Genomic DNA, 20867 nt, shown 5'->3' on the forward strand with positions numbered 1-20867 from the left:
GTGTCGTGCAAAGGTGCTTGGACCGCAGTTCCCATCTGCGTGGCAGCATAATGCTGGAAGCTCATGGGAACTGTAGATCAAACACCTCTGCACAGCACCAGGTTAGCAAAGGCTGTCTTGGATCAATCAGAAGTTCAGCTCAAGAACAGCAACAACAAAAAGCTGATCGATAAGAATTCAGAATCAAGGAATTTGGCTGCAGCCATGCATCCGGGACGGACGAAAGGTGAGCTGTCGCTGTTATTAACTGTGTCTCAAGAGTCACAGAGGAAAGTGTTATGCAAACCGCGATGGTTGACTTGTGCGATCGTGTGATGCTGGGGCATTCACGGGAGACTGGGAAATGGCTAGTTTCAAAAAATCTCCTCTTTCTTCTCCAAAATAAAGTCTCCAGGGTAAACCAGTCAAGCTTATTGGTAATATCACCTGCCCTTCTCAAGCACCCTGACCACCACACCAGAGTGAAAGGTCAGCCTCATTCCTTGCCGAAATTTGTCTTAACAAGACCCAGCCTCCGTCCACAGATCTGGGTGGGCCACTTCTGATGGTGCGCCAAATGACAAGAGGGCTGTCCAATGGGAAGCGAGGAACAGGGCAAGCAACGGCAACATTGCTCCTTTATATACAGTCCTCCAAGCCCAACACAGTCCACTCTCCGTGTATTGCAGGCTACCAGGTGCTTGAATCCCCAGGTGAGGGCAAGACAAAGCCTGACAGGTCGCCATCCTTGGGTGAGGAGGGACTAAGATTGGCCTGCCAGGGGTGGGGTCTGCAATTTGCAACGGCTGGTACCAGAATGCTATGGAGAAGGGGGTTGGCACCTGTGCCAAACCGGCAGTGCCAACGCCAAAGCACAACATAAAGGACATGCAGTCTCACTGCAACTGCCGCTTTACGACACACAAATATACACACCCCTGCCTGTATCACGAAGCAAAATCTCAAAAGGAAGCTGCAAACATCTTGTGCTGACATGCTGAGGAGCGCAGGTACCGGTGAAAGCTCATCGGAAGCAATTGGCAGAATCTAGATGTGCCCAACTTGAGACTTCTTTTGGCTCAACTCTTAATACTGATTAGTTGGTCAGCCTATTTGGATACCAAAACAGGGGGAAGGGGTGAGGGAAAGGAAAGAATGGAAATTTTCTGCCTCTTTAGAAAAATATCCTTGCTTTCAGCTTTATAAAATAATATATATATATACAGGTACATATATATATTTAAGAAAGGCTCCAGTTAGAAAAAAGACAAGTGTATCAAAATATGGCGATGCTGTATGGCTGTGAATACAAAACCTCTCAAAAATATTTGTTCGCGTGCTTTTTTAAAAAAGGCATCGTGCTAAGAAACTTAAATCGTTTTGCTTCTCCCGCTCCCGCAGAAGGTCTTGGGACAATTTGAGATAGGGGACAACCCAGACCCGTTTAATGAAAACACGTAATTCCAAGACCGCCATCCTCTGAACACCAGCCTCCTTCCCCTTAGAGAGTGGCACAACTTCTCCAGAAGAATGGAGAAGCCGAGCGTCACCTTCTAAAGCTCTTGGCTCAAAGTTCAGGTTATGGGGAACGCCGCTCAGCACAGAATATGGGGCTCCCCACCCCCCCGAAATATGTTTGCTACTGCTTGGGTCACGAAGCCGAAGTCATGGCCAATTCCAGCTCTCTGGCAGTGCACATACCTTTCTGCTATTTTATTCCACGGAAGACTAATAAATATTGTACATCTTACGTGGGGGGTTGGTTCCAAGGGTTCTGCGTATGCACGGAAATCATATATGCCCAAACCCCTGGAGTCACGTCTGCAGCTAGCAGGTGTGTGCAAGTAAGGCAGAGAGCTTAAAAGCTCCTTTTGTGCCGGGTAAACCACATGGATCCAGCAGGAAAAAAAGAGCTTTTAAGCTCTCTGTCTTAACTTGGGGATGAAGGCCAGCCCAGAACACTGGCTCTGGGATGCTTACACGAAATCTCGCAGGAACCCAAATGGCCCTGCGAGATCTTGCACGAGCATCCCCGAGGCGGCGCCCTCAAGCAAGGCGGAGAACGTAGGAGCTCTTTAAAGATCTCTACCTCGTCTGGAGTTCAGTTGCACGATTCCAACCGGTCTGCCTCCGACCGCGTATGGTCGAAATCGTGCAAGCTCAACTCACGTAAGATGCAATCTTGCAGTAGCTGCACATAGGAGGTCCGGTCAAAAATGCGTTTGCTGCCCACAAATGTTACTGTATTTGTAAAGTATTTGGCGTGTTTGTTTTAGAAAAGAGCTCTGCTGAGTGGAGAGACCCTAAAGGTAAGGGGGCAAAACTATTCTCCTAAGGAGCCTGTGGTCAGAGGATGGCAGAGGGGAGCATCTCAGGATACACAAAAGACCCAGTTCAACAAAGAAAACAGCAAAGATATATTATGGGGGTGAGGAAGAAGCCATGCTTACGATGCAGCAATAACACCCCCCCTCCCTTGACAGCAAAAAGAAAAGGGGAGCAAGTTTTCTTCCCTGTGTGTAAGTAGAGCTTATGAGATTGTCTATATATGTAACATGGGGTGGTTTGGGGGTAGTTAACGTTTTCTACAAAAGGCATTTAAAACAGAAAAACAAAACGTAAAACGGGAGAGCTGCAAGTTGAAGCATACAATAAACAAATACTCCTCTCTATACTTATATACGCATTTTTTTATATAATCTTTCTCTCTCTCTTTCTCTCTCTCTCTCAAATTTAAGGTACTTTGGTCAGCAAACCTTATTGCTACATCCTGACAGATTATCTGTTCGTGAGGTTGTTTCCACCTCAATTGAAAACGCTTCCAGCAGCTTTCAAAATCCCACTTTTCTGAACATCGGTTTTTAGGCCTGTTTTTGTTCTTCCCCTTTTTCTTTTGTAAACAACACAAAATATCAGATGGAAGATGATGTCACTGCAGTCCTTTTCCTTTTGGTGGGGAAGAACAGGAAAATGGCGAGGTGGCCCGACTGCATCGCGACACACTTGCCGCCCTCCCCCAGGCCTCTGGACCGAAGGAGGACAAAGTCCCTTTGGTCAGTTATTGCTCACACCTACGGTCTCGATGGCTTCCCGTTTGGGACGTGTGCATTTCTTTGGCTTGACACAGTGCAGGAAGTAAAAAGGGTTGGGGGGGGGGAGAAAGAAGACTACAGAGACCAATGTCCTCGCTTTCAGCATTGATGCCACGACAGCCGACCCGAAGAAAGCTGCAAAATGTGATGCAGGAAGAAGCCAGGGCCACCTGAAGCGCGGAAGAAAGACGGGGGCTCACATGAGGCAAATAAAATTAAAAAGCCAATCTTTGTGCATCGTTTTTTTCTTGTCAAAACGAGAGAGCGCAACAAGTGCTCAAGGCTGGCCTCCCCTTTTCCGAGAACAGAAGACCGCCGTGTTTCCAGAGCAAATCCCACCACGGACATCGATTCGGAAAGAAACCGTCTTTGGGACAGGCACATTTTTGTCAAAGTGCAACACACAGGATCTGTGTAGTATCCGAGAAGAGATCTTGACGGGGAATATATCTCTCTATATACCCCTGCTATGGCACCAGAAATAATCCAGGCAATCCGTGGTCCTCTTTCTTGGGTCAAACTCCCTCCCGAGTACCCAGCTCCGGAGGCGTTTCTGAAGAGGCAGCGTCAGACGACAAACTCTGGGACTTCTTCGTGGGCAAGATCCAGAGAGAAGTACTTGCTGGTCCTCTTGACGGGGAAAGCGTCGTGAATGTTGATGCATTGCTGAGCCAAGCAGCCGTTGCAGTAGAGACCCTCTTCGGCCAGTCCGTGGCCACAGCCGAAGGTGTAGCTCTGGGCTGTCTCTTGGCAGAGGCTGGCCAGTCGAAGGAAGTCCTTTTGGTAGAGCCGGATGTCATCCAGGCTCAAGCTGTGCCGGTCAGTGGAGGTCTTTGGCTTCCGGCAGGCCGTCTGTAGGAAACAGGAAACGATCACCTTTATTGTCATTGTCCCATACAGAACAACAAAATTGAAAAAAAATCCGCACCAGACCTTCAAAAACCAACAAGCCTGCTATTCCAGCTATCCCAGCCTGGTTAACCCCCTAAAAAGTCGGATACCCCATAATTAAATACAATATACTCCCACAGAGACTACCTTAAAGGTAAAGGGACCCATTAGGTCCAGTCGTGACCAACTCTGGGGTTGCAGCGCTCAGCTCGCTTTATTGGCCGAGGGAGCCAGTGTACAGCTTCTGGGTCATGTGGCCAGCAGGACTAAGCCGCTTCTGGCGAACCAGAGCAGAGCACGGAAATGCCGTTTACCTTCCTGCCAGAGTGGTTCCTATTTATCTACTTGCACTTTGACGTGCTTTCGAACTGCTAGGTGGGCAGGAGCAGGGACCAAGGAACAGGAGCTCACCTCGTCACGGGGATTCGAACCGCCGACCTTCTGATTGGCAAGTCCTAGGCTCTGTGGTTTAACCCACAGCGCCACCCACGTCCCTTACACTGCGTTTAAAACCAAAATCGCATTTGAATAAATACTGTTTCTCAGGCGGCTAGTCCTAGTCTTTACAACCCTGTACCTTCTTCCAGAAGGCAGAAGCTGAAAGAGATTATTTCCAGAGTGCGCACTATCCTGCGCTATCTCTGCAGCTTTCTTATGGCACCTGGAAGCATAGATTTGATCCCAGGTGGGAAGAGGGCACCCAGTTATTCTCTCCGCAGTCTTCACAACCCTGGACAGCGTTGTTTTCCCCCTGACCGTGCAGCTCCCAAACCACACGAACAGTCCATAAGTTAATACACTCTCCACAGTACAATGGTAAAATGCCATCAACAGGTCCTTTGAGAGATTATTTTTCCAGAGGATTCTCAGAAAAGATAACCATAGAAGGGTTTAAGGCAGAAGCTGTCAACCTTTTGGAGTTCGCAGCTCCCTTGACCAACTACATACTTTCTGTGGCTCCCTTGTGGGGCTCAGGAGCCCAGTTAGGTCTCCCCTTGCCTGCAGAACTGGCAGCCGCTCACCCCTTTTCAAACACCCTCCCTTGTGGAGGGTTCCCTCAGCCTCCTCGCCTCTCCCCTCTCTTTGGGAGTCCTCTGGGCAGCTGCTGCCGCCGCCCCTGATCTCTGAGCACCCCCAAAGAGAGGTGCCTCCTCACACTGCCCCACAGAGGCCTGGGACTTGTCTGTCCATTCCCAACAGCAAGGGATGGTGGACTGGCTGGCTGGGCTCCCTGCCCCACTTGCTTGCTCTGAGGCTGCCTTAGCTCCTGGCAAGCAGCCGCCCCCTGGCTAGCCCCAGAGGCACCATTCGCCTGTGGAGCTTGCAGCCAGGGCTGCTGCAACAAACAGCCCTGCAAGCCTCAAATACGAAAGTTTGGTTGTGCTTGGACTAACCTTGTGAAGAATATGGAGAACACAAAGATTTGATGGACTATGAAAGAACTCAAGGAAAGGGAGTGACTGAAGAACAGGTGTAAAGGTGAACTAGGAACTAAGAGACGTGTGGTGAATGCGGTGGAAGTCTTTTAGAATATTTTAACTAGGATATATATATTGTAATGTTTGAAGTATAAATTTGGTATTATTATGAAAAGTATATATTTCTTTTTTTCTTTTCTTTTAGCTTTCGTCTCTTTTCTTTTCTAGTCTGCGTGTTGGAAAATACGTAGACAAATGAGTTTACAGTGTTATGTATTGATTTTTGTTTATTTCTTTTTTCTTTTTATTTTCTTGTAATATTTAATAAAAACTATTTTTTAAAAAAACAAAACAAAACAGCCATGCAAGCCTTTGGGAGGCAGTGACGCAAGAGGGCATCAGAGGAGGGAGGGGAGGAAAGAGGCCAGTCTTGCCCACGGCACCCCTGACCATCCTTCAAGGCACCCCAGGGTGCCACGGCACACGGGCTGAAAACCACTGGCTTAAGGAAACACTAGAGCAGTCACGTCCAGCTTTCAAGAGACTGAGATCTGCTCTCACTATTAAAAAAAACTGGCAGTGATCTACCAAAGTTGTTGAGCTTTTGTGGGGTGGGGGGAGGGTCCAGCGATCTACCACAGACACCCCGTGATCTACCAATAGATCATGATCTACCTATTTGACATCCCTGCACTAGAGCAGGAGTAGGCAAACTAAGACCCAGGGGCCGGATGTGGCCCAAATGCCTTCTCAATCCGGCCCGCGGACGGTCCGGGAATCAGCGTGTTTTTACATGAGTGGAATGTGTGCTTTTCTTTAAAATGCATCTCTGGGTTATTAGTGGGGCATAGGAATTCGTTCCTCTTTTTTTCAAAATACAGTCCGGCCCCCCACAAGGTCGGAGGGACAGTGGACCGGCCCCCTGCTGAAAAAGTGTGCTGACCCCTAAATTAGAGACTCCACAATTCTATGGTTTTATGGCCTCGAATGCAGAACTTTATGGACTCAGGCAGAACTTACGAACCTGGGGCAATGAATCAATGCTTTGGCCACGAAGCTTGACCACGGTCTCCGAAGAGCTGGAAGTGGACGAACTGACTTCTTTGACGACTAATCCTGTGTTGGAAACAAGAAAGCAAAGAGCCAAGAATTCGTCATTATTCAAGGGCGGCCCAGTTCTTAACAGAACCGCTAAGTTCTGCTTAGGGAACAGTACATCAGAAGCCTGCTTTTTAGCGTAATGGAAAAATCTGCCACCATCTGCCTGCTTTTTCAGAATGTGGGAATGGGCGAATGTGGCTCAAGAGACAGAACTGGTAATATATCCCCGAAAACCATTTTGTGCAGAGACAGTCCACATTTATCACGCCTTGGAACAAGAAGTGCCAATGTGATATTAGACCCCGTCCACTCTTTTATCATCCGATAGCTTTTTAAGACAAAACACAATTTCAGTTTCCGTTTCAAGGTATTGATTAAACTGACTGTAGCCATTACAGTTCAAATGGATGGTGAGATTATGTAGCTCTTGCTTGTTACTTATTTTTCCTGGGAAATCTCAACTCGGCACGGATTGTTTGTTTATCCCTGTTTACTGAATTTTGCTGTGCGGTGCACTATGTTCAGATTCCTGCACTGTCGGGGGCGGGGTGGGGTTGGACTAGATGACCCCTAGTACCCCTTTCCAACTTTGCAATTCTACGATTCACCTTTGAGCATGGCATAGCCGGATACAACATTAAAGGTAAAGGTAAAGGGACCCCTAACCACTAGGTCCAGTCGTGGACGACTCTGGGGTTGCGGCGCTCATCTCGCTTTACTGGCCGAGGGAGCCAGTGTACAGCTTCGGGGTCATGTGGCCAGCATGACTAAGCCGCTTCTGGCGAACCAGAGCAGCGCATGGAAACACCGTTTACCTTCCCGCCAGAGCGGTACCTATTTATCTACTTGCACTTTGACGTGCTTTCAAGCTGCTAGGTTGGCAGGAGCAGGGACCGAGCAACGGGAGCTCACCCCGTCGTGGGGATTCAAACCGCCGACCTTCTGATCAGCAAGCCCTAGGCTCTGTGGTTTAACCCACAGCCCCACCCACATCCCTGGATACAACCTTACCTGTGTATTATTTATTTCTTCGATAATTTGGAAGGGTTTCTTAGAAGAAATAAAAGATGTTCATTTGATTTCTGAGGGATAGCTCAGTCGGCAGAGAGTGAGACCCTTAATCTCAGGGTTGTGGGTTTGAGTCCCACGTGGGGAGAAAGATTCCCGCATTGCAGGGGTTTGGACTATGGTCCCTTTCTAAATCTACAAATATGTGATTCTGTGATATTTAGGAATGTAGGAAACTCTCTCATACCGACACAGATTCTTGGTCCATCTAGCTCAGTATTCTGTTTTTGGCAAACACTGGTGGCCGAGTAATATTGCCTTCCACGAACACAGTTTTAACAGTGAGTCCGTAAATGACTGTGGAGGCCAATTCTGGACCCACATGTCCTTCCACAGTGGGGACATAGGTTTCTGGGCAGGGGTTGATCATGGTGAGGCTACTGCCAAACGCTCAGCATTACCCACACTGACTGGCAGCAGCTCCCCTGGGCTTTATTTATTTATTTTCATTTTTTAAAATTGATTTTCCAAATTTATAAACAAACAAACACACATAAATCTTAACTGTAAATATTCCACTATTATTAACATTGTTAGGTGACTTCCTCAAATCCCCCTGGCTGAATGTCCATGTATATCATTGTAACAGTTTTCCAAGACTAATTTCCCATAAAATTTACCTAGACAATTAACTTCTTTTCCATATAAACTTTAAACATATTATTATATAAAATCACATATTTAAATCCTAAGCCAATCTGGTATTTGCAAGTATTTCTATTTAAATTATCTTAGCATATTTAACTAAATATTCTTTAAATTTCACCCTCCCTGGGCTTTAGGGGCAGGAAGCGTTTCCCAGCGCCACCTGAAGATGTTCTGAAGAAGGAGCTGATTCAAACAGGAAGCTGCCTGATTTTGAGTCATGACTCTCTGGGGTTTCCAGACACGAGTCTTTTCTGGAGACGCTGCTGGGCAGGGAGCGATTCTGAGATTTAGCTGAGATTTCTGCACTGCAAGGGGGTGGACTGGATGACCCTCGGGGGTCCCTTCCAACTCTATGACACCACAAACGCTAGACTTTCTGTGTGCAAAGCAGACACTCTACCGCCAAGGGCCTTCTGGTGGTTCCCTCGCTGCAAGAAGCCAAGTTACAGGGAACCAGGCAGAGGGCCTTCTCGGTGGTGGCACCTGCCCTGTGGAACTCCCTCCCACCAGATGTCAAAGAGAAAAACAACTACCTGACATTTAGAAGACATCTGAAGGCAGCCCTGTTTAGGGAAGCTTTTAATGTTTAATAAAAAGGTAAAGGTAAAGGAACCCCTGACCATTAGGTCCAGTCGTGGCCGACTCTGGGGTTGTGGCGCTCATCTCGTTTTATTGGCCGAGGGAGCCGGCGTACAGCTTCCAGATCATGTGGCCAGCATGACTAAGCTGCTTCTGGCGAACCAGAGCAGCACACAGAAACACCGTTTACCTTCCCGCCGGAGCGGTACCTATTTATCTACTTGGACTTTGACGTGCTTTCGAACTGCTAGGTTGGCAGGAGCAGGGATCGAGCAATGGGAGCTCACCCCGTCGCAGGGATTTGAACTGCCAACCTTCTGATCGGCAAGTCCTAGGCTCTGTGGTTTAACCCACAGGGCCACCCGCGTCCCTTTTTAATGTTTAATAGGTTATTGTATTTTAATATTCTGTTGGAAGCTGCCCAGAGTGGCTGGGGAAACCCAGCCAGATGGGCAGGGTATAAATAATAAATTGTTGTTGTTGTTACAGTGGTGCCTCGCAAGACGAAATTAATTCATTCCGCAAGTTTTTTCTTCTTGCGAGTTTTTCGTCTTGCGAAGCACGGTTTCCCATAGGAATGCATTGAAAATCAATCAATGCGTTCCTATGGAAACCGCCTTCAGACCAGGTCCGGGGACAGTCTGTCCCCCAACCTCTTCTGAAGGCGGGGGGGGGGCGAGGGCTTTTCTTTCCACCGCCAGCCTTCAGAAGGCTGTTCTGAAGGCTGGCGGTGGGAAGAAAAGCCCTTCTCCCCACCTCCCACCCCGCAAGCTCCGGGGACAGGAGGGCTTCGCTGCCGACCCCCAGCATTTTAAAAGCCCCCGGGACAGCAGAGGTCTTCTGAAGGCCGGCGGTGGGCGAAAGTCTTTGCTCCCGACGGCCAGCATTTTAAAAGCGGTCCGGGATAGCGGGAAAGTTCCCTGCTATGCCGGACCGCTTTTAAAATGCTGGCGGTGGGGAGCAAAGCCTTTCGGCCCCCGCTGGCCTTCCTGGACCTCTTCTGAAGGCCGGAGGGGGGCGAAGGGCTTTGCTCCCCACCGTCAGCATTTAAAAGAGGTCCCCGGAGATTTCCCTATGGGCTTTCTTCTTGCAAAGCAAGCCCACAGGGAAATTCGTCTTGCAGAACGACTCAAAAACGGAAAACTCTTTCGTCCTGCGAGTTTTTCGTTTTGCGAGGCGTTCGTCTTGCGAGGCACCACTGTATTATTAATTCCTTCCTTGTTTATGCCGAGCTCCTGGGAGGTTTACCTGAGTGTCCGTTGAACTTCCTGGCCATGAGCATGTCTTCGGTGATGTAAATGCAGACGTCGGGACTCACGTCGTCCAGGGACCTTTCGCTCGTGGGCTCCAGGTCTCGGGGGTCATCAACCAGCATCTCTATTTCTGAACCAAAGATGGAGGGGGGGGGTGAGATGGGAGTGGGGAAAGGGAGTCTGCAGTATGGGGAAGAGCACTGAGGACACAGCAGAGCATCGTCTCATCCCCCATGCAGAGGATCTTGGGATTCCCCCTTCCAGGATTTACGTACAGTGGACGTTCAGGTTGCGAACGTGATCCGTGCGGGATGCACGTTTGCAACCTGCAGCGTTCGCAACCCGTACCTGCGCGGGCTGTGATTCGGTGCTTTTGTGCAAAGCACTTCTGCGCATGCGCGACCGCCAAAACCTGGAAGTACAGTGGTACCTCGGGTTACATACGCTCCAGGTTACAGACGCTTCAGGTTACAGAGTCCGCTAACCCAGAAATAGTGCTTCAGGTTAAGAACTTTGCTTCAGGGTGAGAACAGTTATCGCACGGCGGCGGCACGGTGGCAGCAGGAGGCCCCATTAGCTAAAGTGGTGCTTCAGGTTAAGAACAGTTTCAGGTTAAGAAGGGACCTCCAGAGGGAATTAAGTACTTAACCCGAGGTACCACTGTAACCAGTTCCAGTACTTCTGGGTTTCGGCGGTCCATAACCTGGAAAAAAGCAACCTGAAGCGGCTGTAACCTGAGGTATGACAGTATAAGCTAAACAAGCTATAGCTTAGGGCCCCACTCTCTTGTGGCCCCCCCCCAAAAAATTTAAAGGAAAAAAAACCTGGATGTACATTTCCAAACTATAAGATAAGAAACAAATAAAAAAACACCTACATATGGCAACAGTGTTTTGTGTTGTGTAGGCTCCTATGATGTCCGTCATGGCCCCTGCCTGCTCGCCTGCTCCCTAAAATATCACGGGTTTGCTCCTTTCTGTATATAGGGTGCCTACATTCTGCATGCACTGGTTGCATGGCAACAAGTGCAAATGGCTTTAGATACCTATTAGGTCCATAAATTACCATATAGCATATATCCAACACACAAAAAACAGCTGCAATTTGTTGTTGACAGCTGGACATATAAAGGGCCCCATTACCTTCAGTAGCTGAGGGCCGCACTGAACCTAAATTCGGCCCTGCCCATCCTCATACATGTGGGCTTTGGTAAAACAAAGACATTTTCATTGCACCGTGTTTACAGGCGCCTTCCATCAGCTTTGGCTGGTGGCCCAGCTACGCCCCTATCTGGATAAGGATAGCCTAACTACTGTTGTCTATGCTCTGGTAACCTCAAGGTTAGATTGCTGCAATGCGTTCCATGTAGGGCTGCCTCTGAAGACGGTTCAGAAACTTCAGCTGGTGCAGAATTCAGCAGCCAGGTTGCTCACGGTTTGAGCATATTACACCGATCCTGGTCCGACTGCACTGGCTACCAATTAGTTTCTGGGCCCAATTCAAAGTGCTGGTTTTGGCCTATAAAGCCTTAAACGGCTCAGGACCCCAATACCTCAAGGACCGCCTGAGATCATCTTCTGAGATCATCTTCTTCGTATGCTTCCTCCTCGAGAGGTCTGGAGGGTGGCAACAAGAGAACAGGGCCTTCTCTACAGTGGCTCCCCGTCTGCAACATGCTCTCCCCAGGAAAGTTTGCCTGGCACCTTCATTATACACCTTTAGGCGCCAGGCAAAAACGTTCCTTTTTAACCAGGCTTTTGGCTGATCTGATTTACATCCTATGCCCTACGTGCATTTTTGGGGAGGGGTTCGTCTGAGCGAACTACAGCATGGAAATATAACCAGCCCATCCGTCCCCAAAGGGAGGGGCCCGCCCCGCAGGCTCGGCGCCGGACTTACCGTCATCCTGGGAGGAGTCTTCTTCCTCCAGACGCTCCTTCTCGCTGCTCTCCACGCCCGAAGTGTGGGAGCTGCCGTGGCTGGTCAGGGAGCTGCAGGCCCTCAGTTTGTGGTGGGCGGAGGGCAGCAGGAAGTCCTCCTCGCCCCCCTGCTCACCCCTGGGCTTGGGGTCAGCCTCGATTCCCGACGTGTGCGAACTGCTGTGGCTGGCGGTCGAGAGGCGGGAGAGGCACTTGTGCTTCATGCTCCCGGAGCTGCTGCCGCTCGCGCGGGAACGCTTCTCCATCTGGTCCATTTCCAGGTCGCTGATATAGGACTCGCGGTACTGTTTCTTCTCTGGGGAGGAAAGCCGGGGAGAGTCAGGGGGGAGACACGGCACCACACCCCTCTCTTTCTCCAGCCGCCAGTTGGGTTATCAATTAGAATCACTTTGATTCCCTGCTGCAACGGTACCTGTTTATCTACTTGCACTGGTGTGCTTTCACACTGCTAAGGACTTCCCTGGCTTTTTTCTGGCCCATGTAGGACCAGTCTGGAAAGTTAGCCGTGACGTTTACATCCCCAAAAAGTTTTTGATTTGAGTTTCCATTGAAATGAGGCTGTATTTTAAATGTTTTAATGTTGTATTTTAATCTTGTTTTTAAGCTGTATTTCAATCAATTGTTTTGATATTTGGTGTTAGCCGCCCTGAGCCCGGTCTTGGCTGGGGAGGGCGGGGTATAAATAAATTTATTATTATTATTATTATTATTATTATTATTATTATTATTATTATTACAGTGGTGCCTCGAAAGACGAAATTAATCCGTTCTGCGAGTTTCTTCGTCTTGCGGATTTTTCGTCTTGCGAAGCACGGCTATTAACGGCTTAGCGGCTTTAAGAAAAAGGAAACAAACTCGCAAGAACTCGCAAGACGTTTTCGTCTTGCGAAGCAAGCCTATAGGGAAATTCGTCTTGCGGAACAACTCAAAAAACGGAAAACTCTTTCGTCTTGCGCGTTTTTCGTCTTGCGAGGCATTCGTCTTGCGAGGTACCACTGTATTATTATTATTATTAACTTGGTAGGAGCTGGGACAGAGCAACAGGAGCTCACAGCGTCACAGGGATTCAAACCGCCAACCTTCTGATGGCAAGCCCAAGAGGCTCAGGGGTTTAGACCACAGCGCCACCCGAGTCCCTTTACCTTTTACCTTTATTTCCCTTTACAACTCAACCAAGCCCCCCCCCCCATAATTTCACAGCTCCTCCATGTTCCCCCCATCCCTAGAAAAGGGGGTCACGATGGCTTTCGCTCCCACAGCTACACTTTTAAACTCAGCAGACGTCAGCTTCCTGTTCTCCTGGCTGCTCATAACCTTGTGGACTAGCACCTTTGGCAGGCGGGAGACATATGCCAAAGCAAAGAAGAGCTGAGACGGGGCAGTTCCTACCTTCGCTCTCCTCCAGCTTCCTGATCTGCCGCAGGACGGGCTGCAGGTTCATATAGAGGCGGTGGCTGTTGCTCAGGAGCTGCAGGAGGTGCCGCGAGCGCAAGGGGCAGGCGGTGTAGTAGGTGAGTTTGCGGGCAGAGGGCAAGCCGTCGGGCAGGATCTCGAACCTCTTGCCCTGCGGAGAGAAAGGAGCACATTCGGGAGTCAGCTGGGGCCTGGAGACCATACACCGTGAGATTCAGGATGCAAAAGCGAAAGCACTTCTGTACGCAGCGCAGAGTTAAACTGTGGAACTCCCTCCTGCAGCGATATCCCCCAACTTGGACTTGACTATTTGAAGAACTGCTGTAGACAAATGAAAACGCGGCCAGCGTCCGAATTATGAGCAGTGGAACGAAAACAACGGTGAGGCAGAGGGCCTTCTCGGTGGTGGCGCCCGCCCTGTGGAACACGCTCCCATCAGATGTCAAGGAAATAAACAACTACCAGACTTTCAGAAGACATCGGAAGGCAGCCCTGTTTAGGGAAGTTTTAATGAGTGATGTTTTAATGTATTTTTAAATATTTTGTTGGAAGCCTCCCAGAATGGCTGGGGAAACCCAGTCAGATGTGCGGGATATGTATGTATGTATGTATGTATGTATAAATAAATAAATAAATAAATATTATTATTGAGGTTAATTTGTATTAGATTAAAGTATGTCATATAAAACAGTAGGTATAAAGTGGAACAAAAATACCATGGAAGTAAGGGTGGGGAGTCAAAAATTTTAAGAAAAACATATACAGTTGTACCTTGGAAGTCAAACAGAATCTGTTCCGGAAGTCTGTTCAACATCCAAAACGTTCAGAAACCAAAGCACGGCTTCTGATTGGCTGCAGGAAGCTCCTGCAGCCAATCGGAAGCTGCGCCGGACATTCGGCTTCCGAAAATCGTTCGAAAACCGGAACACTCACTTCCGGTTTTTGATTGTTCGGGAGCCAAAATGTACGCATTCCAAGGCGTTCAGCAACCAAGGTACGACTGTATTGAAATATAAGTAAATTTGTAAAACCTGTGAAAATCAATAAAAAATTATGTCTAAAAAAAGAGAGCGGATTAGACAAATTTGTGGAGGAGGGGGCTGCCAATGGCTACAGATGAACTAAGCTACAGTATGAAGGAAAAATGTACATTTTTTGCTCCACCCACTCTTCCTGCTGGCCCTGCCTCCTGCTGGAATGTGGCCCTTAGATGCCTTTTCAGAGGATTGTGGCCCTCGGGGGGAAGGGTCCTTGTGGCCCCTGCTTTTGGGGAGACATTGCTGAGAGAGACTCTGCAAGAATCCTGCTCTTCCACCACCGGTATAAAATTTACGGCATGTAATGCCTTAAGAGAGAATATTATGAAAATGATTTATAGGTGGTACATGACCCCAGTCAAGCTTGCAAAAATTTATCATTTGCCCAATAACAAATGCTGGAAATGTAATGAAACTGAAGGTACTTTTTATCACCTTTGGTGGACGTGCCCAAGGATTAAGGCCTTCTGGGAAACGATATATAATGAAATTAAGAAGGTGCTTAAGTGTACCTTTCATAAGAAACCAGAGGCTTTTCTCCTGGGCATGGTAGGCCAATTGGTGTCAAAGAAAGATAGAACGTTTTTTATGTATGCTACAACAGCAGCAAGAGTTCTACTAGCAAAGTATTGGAAGACACAAGAACTACCCACACTGGAAGAGTGGCAGACGAAGGTGATCGATTACATGGGATTAGCAGAGATGACGAGCAGAATCCGTGACCAAGGGAAAGAGACGGTGGAGGAAGACTGGAAGAAATTTAAACTTTATCTTAAAAATTCTTGTAAAATTACTGAGTGTTAAAATGTCATGGGTAAAGCATAGCAGATTTGCAGCGATAAATGATTGGACAAGAGGAAAGAAAAGGGTTAAAGAAAGGAATTAATAAGTAATTCAGACCAGGGGTTGCTGAAAAAAGTTTAAAACAGGGATGCAGAAAAGGGAGGCATGGGGAAGTCGTTGAAATTGGGTATATGAAAAAATTTATGAAATTATACATGTTTATATGTTTGTTTGTCAGTGTTTGTTGTTTGTATTGTCATATATTATATGTTGAAAAACCAATAAAAATTTTATAAAAAAAAGAATCCTGCTCTTCCGCAGCCTTTGAAGGCCAATTCAGTCTTCCAAGGAAGACTTTTATCAGCTGCCTGCCTTAGCGGTGCTGACTTGTTGTTTTTTTTAAACACTTTTGGCTGCTCTGTTTTATTTTTTGCCGCTTTATTATTCTGTAAGTATTTTATCGCAAGCAGCTTTGAGAGGGTTTTTTATTTCTTGCCAGGAAGTGGAGCTCGTAAAAAAGAAGAACAAAACAAAAAATAGAAATGCAGGCTTTGGATGTGCGAGGCCCCAAATCAAACTGCTGCAGAGCTTGCTAGCGGGGTTGAATCTTTAAAAAAGCAAGGCAGCCTCTCTAAGGCGCTGCCTTGAAATTATCTTTATTTGTTAAAGGTGGCTTCGAAGCAGTTTACCAAAGATTGCATGGCACTGTTAAAATCGCAGGGATTTGAACCGGCAACCTTCTGATCGGCAAGCCCTAGGCTCTGTGGTTTAACCCACAGCACCACCCATCACCCTGGGTAGCTTCCAGCAAAGTATTCAAACACAAAAACCTCAAATGTTAAAAACCTCCTTGTACCTCTTGAAGGAGCATAATCCTTGCATATAAAAAGGGTAAAGACCCCTGGATGGCTAAGTCCAGTCAAAGGCGACAATGGGGTTGCGGCGCTCATCTCGCTTTCAGGCCGAGGGAGCCGGCGTTTGTCCACAGACAGCTTTCCGGGTCATGTGGCCAGCAGGACTAAACCGCTTCTGGCACAATGGGACACAGTGATGGAAACCAGAGCACATGGAAACACTATTTACCTTCCCGCTACAGAGGTACCTATTTATCTACTTGCACCGACATGCTTTCGAGCTGCTAGGTTGGCAGAAGCTGGGACAGAGCAACGGGAGCTTATCCCATCGCGGGGATTCGAACCGCCGACAGACCTTCTGATTGGCAAGCCCAAGAGGCTCAGTGATTTAGACCACAGCGCCCCCCCGTGTCCCTTGCACATAACCACACGCTGTTTAGAGAAATACTTTCTTTGGTATTTTCTTCACATTATACTCTCCGGTTGCGTTCCCACTTTACTTGCCTTCCCCCTCCCCGGCCAAACTAAACTTTTCCAAAAAAATATGTTAGCTTGCCTCACCATCCTTCCCCCTTGACCTTTCCTACAATCTCCATTTTGAGGTGAAGTGACCAAAATTGCACGAGGTTACCCCAAGCGTGCGCCCCAAGAAAACCCGTCGTGCAAATCCGTGCCACAGGCAGAATATTTGTGAGGAACTGAGCAGAGAGGCTACTCACCACAAACACGAGTTTCCCCACGTTCGTCCAAGGGAAGTCATAAAGCAACTGCCTTTCACTGTTGACATTCTGGGAAGGAAGAAAAGGGGGCAAAGAGACAACGACAATCATTATATTTATTATCTGCCCTTCCCTAGCATGCCTCATGGTGGGTTACGGCAATGTAAAACTAAAAAACAGTTAAAGCAAATACAATCACAGGAAGAGGCCCTGAAAACATACGTCTCTGGTGCCAAAGGCCAGGGATGTGTCTTCAGCGTACAATGAAAGACGCACCTCCGTGGGGAGGAATTTCCACAGGTTAGGGGCCACCACACAGAAGACCCTCTCCTAGGCTGCTGCCACCACGGCTGTGAACTTCTGAGGGAGGTGGGACTACTGAGAGACCCCTCTGATGATTTTAACAGCCAAGGGGGTCTGTAGGGAAGGGGTTTTTCCAGCTATTTGGGGCCTAAGTTGCTCAGGGGTTTAAAGACAGACATGAGCATCTTGAACTGGGTGCAGAAATGAACTGGCAGCCATGATAAAGGTAAAGAGACCCCTGACCACTAGGTCCAGTCGTGGCCGATTCTGGGGTTGCGGCGCTCATCTCGCTTTACTGGCCGAGGGAGCCGGCGTACAGCTTCCGGGTCATGTGGCCAGCATGACTAAGCTGCTTCTGGCAGACCACAGCAGCGCACGGAAACACCGTTTACCTTCCCGCCGGAGCGGTACCTATTTATCTACTTGCACTTTGACATGCTTTCGAACTGCTAGGTTGGCAGGTGCAGGGACCGAGCAACGGGAGCTCACCCCGTCGCGGGGATTTGAACCACCAACCTTCTGATCAGCAAGTCCTAGGCTCTGTGGTTTAACCCACAGCGCCACCCGCGTCCCGGCAGCCACGATAGCTGAATATATTTACCATTTGCAGAATTTTACAATATAAAATGGGAGGTTCAAGGCAGGCAGCCAAGTAGGAGAATGGATTGCAAAGTGTGTGTGTGTGTGTGTGTGTGTGTGTGTGTGTGTGTGTGTTTTATCCCATGGGATCAGAAATGTCGGTGATCTTTTTTTCCTAAAAAGGTACATCTTTTCTAAAAAAAAGGTACATCTGTGCACATCTTAGGTTTCAGAAAACTCTCCCCATCTCTTTCTGCAGCTCTACCATCCAAAACCTGGACTCTCCAGCATGGAGATGGGTTACCTGCTTTCAGGCAAGCCTCAAAAGTCAGAAGGACTGTGAATCATCATCCCTCCCCCCCCCCCAGAAATCCAAACCCCAGATTCTATGCAAAGTTTAGCCTGTTGGGATACTGCCAAGGAGGCAAAGTCCATCATAGCCCCAAGCCGGCTGCCGGACGATCCATCGACCTCCCGTAGACAGGCAGTATCAGCAATTAGCGGCACGAAGCCTCAGAAATAGATTGCCACATTCTTAGGCTGGTGCACACTCTATCAGCAGAATCCACACAGCGAAAGATGCACAGCAGGAGAGCATTTTTCCAAGTTTATTCAGCGTTGATCAGAACAAAGAAAAACATGACCGTCTGCATCGGCATGCTCAGGCAAGAAAGCGAGGCGGCTTAAGTCTGGGAAAACAAGAAGCCATCTCAATGGTATGTAATGTTTTGGAGGCGCGTACCTGGAATATCTGGATGCCTCGAGTGGTAAGCCCTAGAGTGAGGGAGGCCTCGATTTCCTTCTTGTCCTGCGAGAAAGAAATGATAATGACTCTTTTTGCCCTTTTACAAAGCCCTCACCTCGCACACACAATTCGAACGACAGTTTTACTTGGGAAAAGGAGCGTTCAGACATGGAGAGAAAAGAGGGGGATTCTTCAGAGCAAGGTTGTGTGTTGACTAACAGAGCATCCTTCCCCAACCCGGCGCCCTCCAGATGTTTCAGACTACAACTCCCATCAGAACCAGCTAGCACACGGCCACACCTCGCTGGCTTCCCTCACAATCCCGTTCCAAATTCTAGCTATGTTGACATGAGCCAACAGTGTGACGCGGCAGCTAAAAAAGCCAATGCAATTCTGGGCTGCATCAATAGGAGTATAGCATCTAGATCAAGGGAAGTAATAGTGCCACTGTATTCTGCTCTGGTCAGACCTCACCTGGAGTACTGTGTCCAGTTCTGGGCACCACAGTTCAAGAAGGACACTGACAAACTGGAACGTGTCCAGAGGAGGGCAACCAAAATGGTCAAAGGCCTGGAAACTATGCCTTATGAGGAACGGCTAAGGGAGCTGGGCATGTTTAGCCTGGAGAAAAGGAGGTTAAGGGGTGATATGATAGCCATGTTCAAATATATAAAAGGATGTCATATAGAGGAGGGAGAAAGGTTGTTTTCTGCTGCTCCAGAGAAGCGGACACGGAGCAATGGATCCAAACTACAAGAAAGAAGATTCCACCTAAACATTAGGAAGAACTTCCTGACAGTCAGAGCTGTTTGACAGTGGAATTTGCTGCCAAGGAGTGTGGTGGAGTCTCCTTCTTTGGAGGTCTTTAAGCAGAGGCTTGACAGCCATATGTCAGGAGTGCTCTGATGGTGTTTCCTGCTTGGCAGGGGGTTGGACTCGATGGCCCTTGTGGTCTCTTCCAACTCTATGATTCTATGATTCTATCACTGGTTACTTATAAAGCCCTGAAGGATCTGGGGCCGTAAATCCTCAAAGAAACACCTCTCCACTACCCAGCTGTGCTTGCTAAGGGTGATGGGAATTGTAGTTCAAAACATCTGTAAGGCATCAGGTTAGCCAAGGGTGCCCTCTATTGTCCAGTGCCTGGATATGACGATTGGTCTGGGAAACGTTTGCTTGCTGCTAGCGCCCCAGCTTTTCACAGAAACACAGAACTGCAGGGTTGGAAAGGACCCCTAATCCTCTAGCACGACCCCCTGCGATTTTGCAGCACCCCCCGCTCTGAAATGCAGCTGTCCTCCAGAAGCGAGGGCTAAAGCCTGGTGGCCAGGATGAATAATGGTCTCCGTCTTCAGACCTTGCAACTTATCTCTACAGCCGTTTTTGAAGAGGGCCGTCGCAAACACACACCGTTGCAGTTTCTCAGCGAGCCATGTGAAAACGCAGCACTAAATTTCCCTGAGGTTATTATTATTATTACAGTGGTACCTCTGGTTGCGAACGGGATCCGTTCCGGAGCCCCGTTCGCAACATGAGCGTCTGCGCGTGTCGCGATTCGCCGCTTCTGCGCATGACATCATTTTGAGCGTCTGCGCATGCGGCAAAACCTGGAAGTAACCCTTTCTGGTACTTCCGGGTTACCGCGGGACACAACCTGAAAAGACGTAACCTGAACCGAACGTAACAAGAGGTATGACTGTATTGTTGTTGTTGTTGTTGTTGTTGTTGTTGTTGTTGTTGTTGTTGTTGTTGTTGTTATTATTAGAGTTTGGATTTGATATCCCGTCTTTCACTCCCTTTAAGGAGTCTCAAAGTGGCTCACAATCTCCTTTCCCTTCCTCCCCCACAAAAAAAAACACACTCTGTGAGGTGAGTGGGGCTGAGAGACTTCAGAGAAGTGTGACTGGCCCAAGGTCACCCAGCAGCTGCATGTGGAGCAGCAGGGAAGCGAACCCGGTTCACCAGATTACGAGACTACCGCTCTTAACCACTACACCACACTGGCTCCATATATTATTATTATTATTATTATTATTATTATTATTATTATTATTATTATTACTGTAGTTTATATACCACCCTATACCTAGTGGTCTCAGGGTGGTTCACAGAAAATATCACAACATATATAATCAAAATAAAAACAACAACCCAATTAACCCCCCCCCCCAAAAAAAGAGCCACATTTTAAAAGAGTATAGGATGTCCATCAGATCAACCAAAGGACTGTTTAAAAAGGAACTTTTTTGCCTGGCACCTAATGGCGTGTAATGAAGGTGCCAGGCAAACTTCCCTGGGGAGAGCATCCTACAGACGGGGAGCCACCACAGAGAAGGCCCCGTTCTCGTGTTGCCACCCTCCAGACCTCTAGAGGAGGAGGCACACGAATAAGGGCCTCAGAAGATGATCTCAGGGTCTGCGCAGGTTCATATGGAAAGAGGCGGTCCTGGAGGTATTGCGGTCCT

General features: G+C 48.2%; 1 protein-coding gene across 1 annotated transcript in view; it reads right to left on the bottom strand.

Annotated features, from left to right (window-relative positions):
• Positions 1 to 1152: 1152 nt before the first annotated feature.
• Positions 1153 to 20867, bottom strand: part of FRMD6 (FERM domain containing 6) — a 148866-nt gene continuing 129151 nt past the window's right edge. Inside the window, exons 9-15 of the mRNA XM_053365658.1 lie at positions 18400 to 18465; positions 16776 to 16844; positions 13359 to 13533; positions 11929 to 12264; positions 10025 to 10159; positions 6405 to 6496; positions 1153 to 3923 (exon numbers count right to left, since the gene is read on the bottom strand). Coding sequence (XP_053221633.1) covers positions 3639 to 3923; positions 6405 to 6496; positions 10025 to 10159; positions 11929 to 12264; positions 13359 to 13533; positions 16776 to 16844; positions 18400 to 18465 — 1158 coding nt within the window. The 3' untranslated portion in view covers positions 1153 to 3638. The remainder of the gene's footprint in view (positions 3924 to 6404; positions 6497 to 10024; positions 10160 to 11928; positions 12265 to 13358; positions 13534 to 16775; positions 16845 to 18399; positions 18466 to 20867) is intronic.

The sequence above is a fragment of the Podarcis raffonei genome, chromosome 1 (assembly GCF_027172205.1).
Source record: "Podarcis raffonei isolate rPodRaf1 chromosome 1, rPodRaf1.pri, whole genome shotgun sequence".
Classification (NCBI taxonomy): Eukaryota; Metazoa; Chordata; class Lepidosauria; order Squamata; family Lacertidae; genus Podarcis; species Podarcis raffonei.